The 9,348-nt window shown below is 38.7% G+C and overlaps 1 protein-coding gene across 1 annotated transcript; it reads right to left on the bottom strand.

The window, feature by feature from the left end:
* Nucleotides 1-2,638: 2,638 nt before the first annotated feature.
* LOC110459774 (caldesmon-like) lies at nt 2,639-5,019 on the bottom strand. Its single transcript, XM_021512196.1, has one exon. The coding sequence runs from the start codon at nt 4,955-4,957 to the stop codon at nt 3,368-3,370; it is 1,590 nt and encodes a 529-aa protein (XP_021367871.1). The 5' UTR covers nt 4,958-5,019; the 3' UTR covers nt 2,639-3,367.
* Between the last annotated feature and the right edge of the window lie 4,329 nt (nt 5,020-9,348).

Below are 9,348 nucleotides of genomic sequence, written 5' to 3'. Positions count from 1 at the left end.
TGGGGTAAAGATTCTGTATGGACTAAGATATACAGTAATCGGAGTAAAGGATTCTCTCTAGACTGATGTACTCAATAGTTCGGACAGAACCTCTCTGGACTGAAGTATGTAACGCCTTGGGGTAAAGATTCTGTATGGATTAAGATATACAGTAATGGGAGTTAAGGATTCGTTCCACAGTGATGTACTCAATACTTCGGACAGAACCTCTCTGGACTGAAGTATGATACGCTTTGGGGTAAGATTTTGTATGGACTAAGATAAATTATACAGTAATGGGAGTTGAGGATTAATATTGTCTCTAAACTACAATACTGGAGACAGAATGTCTGTGGACCTAGGTATGACACTCTTTCGGGTCAGATTCTCATTGGACTATGATGCTAAGGATTTTACTATGCTGAGGTACATTGTAGGTAACAGTTTAGGTAAAGATATTGTATGGACTAATATATACAACGATAGAATATCGTTGTATATACTTTAACCCACGGGTTTTAATCTGGTGCTATTACCATCCAAGTAACAGTATCCGGAGTACACACAAAGATACTATAATAACGTTTATTTAAAATCGTGTAAAGTATTCATTTAACAATATTCTTGAATATTTACATATACAGGCTACAGACGTATGGATGTACTTATCCAAGAGTTGATGTTAAAAATAACCTGTTTTAGTTCATCGGTATATGTCAAGTTCTGGAGTACAGTATTCCTGACACTGATTCTAATTTATCACTGCCGAGAGTTTCATCTTCTAGAATATTACTAAAATTAAGTTTTACTTAACCCAATAAAACAACCCAAGTTCGCGGTGAATCGTAAACTTCAAGATTAATAATAACACATTGACAATAAGTCCGCAATCTTCGGATATTATGTTAAAACAGTTATAACTGGTAAATGCCTCCAAGGTCTGTCAGCTTCATTTTGACCGTTGATCTAGCGGCCGCATGCTTACGGGTGTCATAAGCAATCGCCATGTAACCCAACAATACAAAAAGTTAACCTGGGCGTATTATCATCCTGATAATTTCTGGAGTAACGCTAACTTGTGTTCTCCGCACCCCTCGAATACATCTCTGAACGCGCCACATGATGCTTTACTGTACCTTAAAACAATCGCACGGTAGCGTTACGGTAAAATTGACCGGCTTTGGAGTCAGGTGTCACACTTCTTGTAATCTTTAAAGGACAGGTAACAGCCAGATTGTCAAATGTTTATACTTAAAACCAATTGATTAGCTAGTCGCGTGCCTTCAAATTTGCCATGACATATCCCAGGTGTGTAGGGAACGTAAGGGTTACCACTGGACTATCGAGGCTCATGTCATATAGCACTTGTTTACCAACAATCTGTTATCCTAACATCTTATTTACATTAGTAAGCTTGTAATTTTCTACAAATTCCTCCTCTGTGGTATATCTGACAAACTAACTAGTCGTCTGCAGAGTGTCCAGAACACTGCAGCACGGCTAGTTACTCGTACTCGAAAGAGAGAGCACATCACACCTGCGCTTTATTCATTGCACTGGTTACCTGTACGATACAGGTCGCAGTACAAAATTCTGGTATACACATACAAGGCACTGAATGGAACAGCTCCTCAGTACCTACAGGAACTTGTTACCCTGTATCAGCCGTCAAGATCACTGCGATCGGAGTCAGAATCTGTGTTGTGTGTCCCAAAATCTCGTACTGTGACCTACGGAAACAGATGCTTTAGGAGGGTTTCGGCTACATTGTGGAATAGCTTACCATCTGCTATTAGGAAGTCAATTACCCTGGCCAAGTTCAAGAGGGACATAAAAGCTCACCTCTTCACGTTTGCATTTTAGAATCTTTGCAAAGACGTCATGTAAATACCCCCCCTTTATTTGTTCAATTATGTGCACATTGCTTGTTAAATGTATGAAAGTGATTGCAAGTCTTTGTTGTTTGTTTTCACAATTATAACCATTACTATTATCCATATGTTGTAAAGCGCCTTAGAGTAATTTTACAAATTAGATAGGGCGCTATATAAATGCTGTATATTATTATTATTATTGAATTTTATTACTGTTGCTTGATAAATATCAGAGTGTTTGCAATCCGCTGCTGTCATGGATACCAATACAACTAATCATAGCGTAATTATTCTGTACTCGCCGTCATTTTCAAAATAACCTATTTTCCAACGTTGCACTTGTGTATGCATCTTCGCTAGCCAAGGATTACGCTCCGGTACTTTTCTTTCTCAAACAGATCGTACCCGATCGTAACCCTTGTCTAGCGAAGATGTCGTTTACGTAAAATGTCATTTATTAGTACACCCTCCTATGTAGTGCTTTTCCCTCATTGGCCTTGTTGACTCTCTGCTTCACTGATAGCGTCACTGCTTGGTTATACCAATAATGCATTATCAAAATTTCAATATGAGCCTTGTACGTATTCGGCTTTACTGTATATATATATAAGTTGTGTAAATTTGTTAAAAGCCTTTTTAGGCATTTTTCCTTTTTGATGTGATGTTTAGATTTAATACTTGAATTTGGTTTTCCATTAACTTTACCTGTAATAATACTGATGATATTGAATTGAATTGATGCTCCCTTTCTTGATATATCTAGTGAATATTTTAATAAACAATAATTCTTATCGAACATATTTTAATTAGATCATATTAAACAACTCGATTTTGCTTCTGTGCGGAAGTCTCTAAGGTTATAGAAGAACTTCCCTCTACGTGAATAGCGAAATGTACGTCAAAGTATCTATTATGGACGTGTGTTGAAGTGAATATGTTGATATATGAACATTTGAAAGATATATTGACCGAGACAAAGTAGAGGTTAACATCACTTTACAAGTCAATATAACCACATATTCACTGAAATAAAAATACTTTACTATTGTATTAGACATGAAACAGTGCGGTATTCTTGATTAAACATACTGGAACTTATATAAATCAAGCGAAAAGTACTGCATTTAGCACAGAGCATTGTGACCTTACAATTGGTGTGACGTCCGAGAGAGAATATTGACTTGTCGTTTCTGAAAATGGTTAAATCGAGTCAACATCGCTCCAAACTCCATGAGATTATGATTCAACCAACGAGGATATAGGAAGAAAGGCTGCCATCTTATGTTGGTTAATATGTTAGAACTATATTGGTCAATATTGTGACAAAGCGTCACAAACGATGTGCATTGTACATTTATACTGTCGAACAGTTCAGAGAACGGCATCCTCGTCTTCTCCTTATCAGTTTGTTGTAATTTCAATATCTTGTTATACATATGGTAACCCTATTGGATATATCATATGTGTTGTTGACATATAAACTGTGTTTATATTTCATATTCCTAAATATTCAATCATTTTTTCCCGAATAATCTTTTAATCCCTCTAAATAACCTGCGTCGTCGCCGCCGACTGCGCCGAACGTGGACTACAGGGACTGGGGCTACTGTCGTTGTCATTCGTTGGAGTTCTGCTAGCCGGGCTCGCTCTATCGCCTTCTCTCTAGCTCTCTGTTCAGCCTCTTTACGTGCTCTGTCTTCTGCTAGACGCTGTGCTCGAAGTCTTTCCTGTTCCTGACGTTGTCTTTCTGCTTCTTGCCTCATTGCTAATTCTCTTGCTCTCTGTTTAGCCTCTGTACGTGCTCTGTCTTCTGCTAGACGCTGTGCTCGAAGTCTTTCCTGTTCTTGACGTTGTCTTTCTTTCTCTTCAGCTATCTGTTTCTGTAAACGGCGAGCTTTCTCAGCTGCTTGTTCTGCAGCCAGAATTTTTGCTCTCATTTCTGCAGCTAATCTTTCTTGTTCCTGTTTTTGCCTTAAGCTTTCTTTTTCCCTGGCTCTTTGTACTTCTGCTGCTTTTTCTGCTGCTATTTTTGTGGCCAATTCTTTAGCTTGCTTTTCTGCTAGTTTTGCCCTCTCTACAGCTAGCAAACGAGCTTTTTCTCTTTCAAGCCACTCAAGAGCTGATGCCGACAATCGCGTCTGTTCTTGTTGTAATATGAAAGAGGAAGCTGCAGTATCTGCCAAGTGAGTCCCCTCTGATACTGCAACAGATTGGTCGACTGGACCGACAGTGTTTGCGGTTGGGTCTCTATTATTCCTATTCCACCTTTTTCTACCTCGTCGGTTCAAGCGTTGGTTGTTTCTATCATGCTGATCTGGAGTATTTACGGCTCCGATTCTGTGTGCGTCGGTGGGATCAGCCGAACCTTGTCCTAATCTTTGCAATCGACGTCTCTCCTGTTTCTCCCATCTCCGCTTAAGTCGTCGCTGTCGGTTCCGCTCTTGACGCGTCAAATGTTGGTCTTCTTGTCCGGATCCTACATTAACAGGTTCAGACGCACCATTCAAGCGGTTCAAACGTCTTTGCCGATGTCTTTCACGCTTTTCTGCACGTGTTAGACTCGGGTTAGAAGGATCTGATGGATTCGGCATTGGGTCCGATTGATGTTGTGAACCGACGGTAACGAACTGGGACGTGTCTGTAGGCGATCCTATGTGAGAGTGATCTGTGTGCCCCCTTGGTTGCTGATTAGCAGAGGTTAGATCTCCAGTGTGAGCATGTTCGTGGTGGGTATCAGTAGGTTGTTGGCCAGTCTGACTAGCAGTACTAGCAACACCGTTCCTGAGATCCCAAAGTTGTTGTTGCCTCAATGCGAGAGCCTCTTCACGTGTTGGAGTTTGTCCAGACGGAGGGTTCGCTTCGACGGAAACAAAATTAGATATCGCCATTGCTCCCCCTACGTGTTCATGATTCGAGTGATCTATCTCTTGATGGGCTGGACCATGAGCATGTCCCTGATGTGGGTCGTGTACTGAATTTTCACCATTACGACGCGCTTGACTGTGTGTTCCTGACGAACGATCCCAATCTTGGGCGTTTGTGTGCGCGTTGGATGTGGGAAAATCCAAGTGTTCAGTTATGGATGGTCCTAGGTTATTCATCATTCCACTCACGGAGGAAAAACTGTTAGGATCGAATAGACCATGCCCAGCTCCGCCTTGCCCGCTCAACACTGGAAATGAAAAAAAGGTATATGTAAGTTATAAACGACAAGATAGTAAATTGTATATATCGGTACTATTAAATAAGTAAACAAGTCAGACGTTTTCTTAATAAATGTTAAGATATGCTGTAGGACACATCCTCTGCATGATTTATTCCGTGTTTAACGAAGTTTTAGACGGTTCCTTTGGGATGTTAAGGTATGCTGTAAAATTCACCTAATATATGATTTATTCCGTGTGTTACTGAAGGCTTAAACGGTTCATTCCGGATGTTAAGATATGCTGTCGGATATATCTTATGTATGATTTATTCCGTGGGTTACTTAAGGTAATGACGGTTCAATCCGGATGTTAAGATATGCCCTAGGATTCAGCTTATGTATGATTTTTTTCCGTGTGTTACTGAAGGTTTAGACTGTTCATTCCGGATGTTAAGATATGCTGTCGGATTCACCTTATGTATGACTTATTCCGTGTGTTACTGAAGGTCAAGACGGTTCATTCCGGATGTTAAGATATGCTGTAGGATACATCTTATGTATGATTTATTCCATGTGTTACTGAAGGTTTAAACGGTTCATTCCGTATGTTAAGATATGCTGTAGGATACATCTAATGTATGACTTAGTCCTTGTGTTACTGAAGGTCAAGACGGTTCATTCCGGATGTTAAGATATGTTGTCGGATTCACCTTATGTATGATTTATTCCGTGTGTTACTGAAGGTTTAAACGGTTCATTCCGAATGTTAAGATATGCTGTAGGATACATCTTATGTATGATTTATTCCGTGTGTTACTGAAGGTTTAAACGGTTCATTCCGAATGTTAAGATATGCTGTAGGATACATCTTATGTATGATTTATTCCGTGTGTTACTGACGGTTTAGACAGTTCATTCCGGATGTTAAGATATGCTGTAGGATTTACCTTATGCTTGATTTATTCCGTGTGTTACTGAAGATTTAGACAGTTCATTCCGGATGTTAAGATATGCTGTAGGCTTTACCTTATGCTTGATTTATTCCGTGTGTTACTGAAGATTTAGACAGTTCATTCCGGATGCTAAGATATGCTGTAGGATTTACCTTATGCTTGATTTATTCCGTGTGTTACTGAAGATTTAGACAGTTCATTCCGGATGCTAAGATATGCTGTAGGATTTACCTTATGCTTGATTTATTCCGTGTGTTACTGAAGATTTAGACAGTTCATTCCGGATGTTAAGATATGCTGTAGGATACATCTTATGTATGATTTATTCCGTGTGTTACTGACGGTTTAGACAGTTCATTCCGGATGTTAAGATATGCTGTAGGCTTTACCTTATGCTTGATTTATTCCGTGTGTTACTGAAGATTTAGACAGTTCATTCCGGATGTTAAGATATGCTGTAGGATACATCTTATGTATGATTTATTCCATGTGTTACTGAAGATTTAGACAGTTCATTCCGGATGCTAAGATATGCTGTAGGATTTACCTTATGCTTGATTTATTCCGTGTGTTACTGAAGATTTAGACAGTTCATTCCGGATGTTAAGATATGCTGTAGGATTTACCTAATGTATGATTTATTCCGTGTGTTACTGAAGGTTTAGACTGTTCATTCCGCATATTAGGATATGCTGAAGGATTCACCTTATGTATGATTTATTCCATGTGTTACTGAAGATTTAGACAGTTCATTCCGGATGCTAAGATATGCTGTAGGATTTACCTAATGTATGATTTATTCCATTTGTTACGGAGGGTTTATACGGTTCATTCCGGATGTTAAGAAATGCTGTAGGATTCACCTCTTGTATGATTTATTCCGTGTGCTACTGAAGGTTTAGACGGTTCATTCCGCATATTAGGATATGATGAAGGATTCACCTTATGTATGATTTTTTCCATGTGTTACTGAAGATTTAGACAGTTCATTCCGGATTCCGTGTGTTACTGAAGGTTTAGACTGTTCGTTCCGGATGTTAAGATATGCTGTCGGATACATCTTATGTATGATTTATTCCGTGTGATACTGAAGGTTTAGACTGTTCATGCCGCATATTAGGATATACTGAAGGATTCACCTTATGTATGATTTTTTCCATGTGTTACTGAAGATTTAGACAGTTCATTCCGGATTCCGTGTGTTACTGAAGGTTTAGACAGTTCATTCCGGATGTTAAGATATGCTGTAGGCTTTACCTTATGCTTGATTTATTCCGCGTGTTACTGAAGATTTAGACAGTTCATTCCGGATGTTAAGATATGCTGTCGGATACATCTTATGTATGATTTATTCGTGTGTTACTGAAGGTTTAGACAGTTCATTCCGGATGTTAAGATATGCTGTCGGATACATCTTATGTATGATTTATTCCGTGTGTTAATGAAGGTTTAAACGGTTCATTCCGCATATTAGGATATGCAGAAGGATTCACCTTATGTATGATTTTTTCCATGTGTTACTGAAGATTTAGACAGTTCATTCCGGATTCCGTGTGTTACTGAAGGTTTAGACGGTTCATTCCGCATATTAGGATATGCTTAAGGATTCACCTTATGTATGATTTTTTCCATGTGTTACTGAAGATTTAGACAGTTCATTCCGGATGCTAAGATATGCTGTAGGATTTACCTTATGCTTGATTTATTCCGCGTGTTACTGAAGATTTAGACAGTTCATTCCGGATTCCGTGTGTTACTGAAGGTTTAGACAGTTCATTCCGGATGTTAAGATATGCTGTAGGATTTGCCTAATGTATGATTTATTCCGTTTGTTATTGAAGGTTTAGACGGTTCAGTTCGGATGTTAAGATATGCTGTAGGATTCACCTTATGTATGATTTACTCCATGTGTTACTGAAGATTTAGACAGTTCATTCCGGATTCCGTGTGTTACTGAAGGTTTAGACGGTTCATTCCGCATATTAGGATATGCCGAAGGATTCACCTTATGTATGATTTATACCATGTGTTACTGAAGATTTAGACAGTTCATTCCGGATTCCGTGTGTTACTGAAGGTTTAGACGGTTCATTCCGCATATTAGGATATGCCGAAGGATTCACCTTATGTATGATTTTTTCCATGTGTTACTGAAGATTTAGACAGTTCATTCCGGATTCCGTGTGTTACTGAAGGTTTAGACGGTTCATTCCGGATGTTAAGAAATGCTGTCTGATTCACCTCATGTATGATTTATTCCGTGTGCTACTGAAGGTTTAGACAGTTCATTCCGGATGTTAAGATATGCTGTCGGATACATCTTATGTATGATTTATTCCATGTGTTACTGAAGGTTTAGACAGTTCATTCCGGATGTTAAGATATGCTGTCGGATACATCTTATGTATGATTTATTCCATGTGTTACTGAAGATTTAGACAGTTCATTCCGGATGCTAAGATATGCTGTAGGATTTACCTAATGTATGATTTATTCCGTGTGCTACTGAAGGTTTAGACAGTTCATTCCGGATGTTAAGATATGCTGTCGGATACATCTTATGTATGATTTATTCCGTGTGTTAATGAAGGTTTAAACGGTTCATTCCGCATATTAGGATATGATGAAGGATTCACCTTATGTATGATTTATTCAATGTGTTACTGAAGATTTAGACAGTTCATTCCGGATGCTAAGATATGCTGTAGGATTTACCTTATGCTTGGTTTATTCCGTGTGTTACTGAAGATTTAGACAGTTCATTCCGGATTCCGTGTGTTACTGAAGGTTTAGACGGCTCATTCCGGATGTTAAGATATGCTGTAGGTATGCTGAAGGATTCACCTTATGCTTGATTTATTCCGTGTGTTACTGAAGGTTTAGACAGTTCATTCCGGATGTTAAGATATGCTGTCGGATACATCTTATGTATGATTTATTCGTGTGTTACTGAAGGTTTAGACTGTTCGTTCCGCATATTAGGATATGCTGAGGGATTCACCTTATGTATGATTTAGTCCATGTGTTACTGAAGATTTAGACAGTTCATTCCGGATGCTAAGATATGCTGTAGGATTTACCTTATGCTTGATTTATTCCGTGTGTTACTGGAGATTTAGACAGTTCATTCCGGATGCTAAGATATGCTGTAGGATTTACCTAATGTATGATTTATTCCATTTGTTACGGAGGGTTTATACGGTTCATTCCGGATGTTAAGATATGCTGTATGATACATCTAATGTATGATTTATTCCGTGTGCTGCTGAAGGTTTAGACGGTTCATTCCGGATGTTAAGATATGCTGTAGGATACATCTAATGTATGATTTATTCGTTTGTAACTAAGGTTTAAACGGTTCATTCCGGATGTTAAGAAATGCTGTAGGATTCACCTC

This window comes from Mizuhopecten yessoensis, unplaced genomic scaffold, assembly GCF_002113885.1.
Source record: "Mizuhopecten yessoensis strain PY_sf001 unplaced genomic scaffold, ASM211388v2 scaffold10211, whole genome shotgun sequence".
Classification (NCBI taxonomy): Eukaryota; Metazoa; Mollusca; class Bivalvia; order Pectinida; family Pectinidae; genus Mizuhopecten; species Mizuhopecten yessoensis.
Note: the sequence above shows the minus strand (reverse complement) of the source record. Positions and strands in the feature narration are given on the sequence as shown.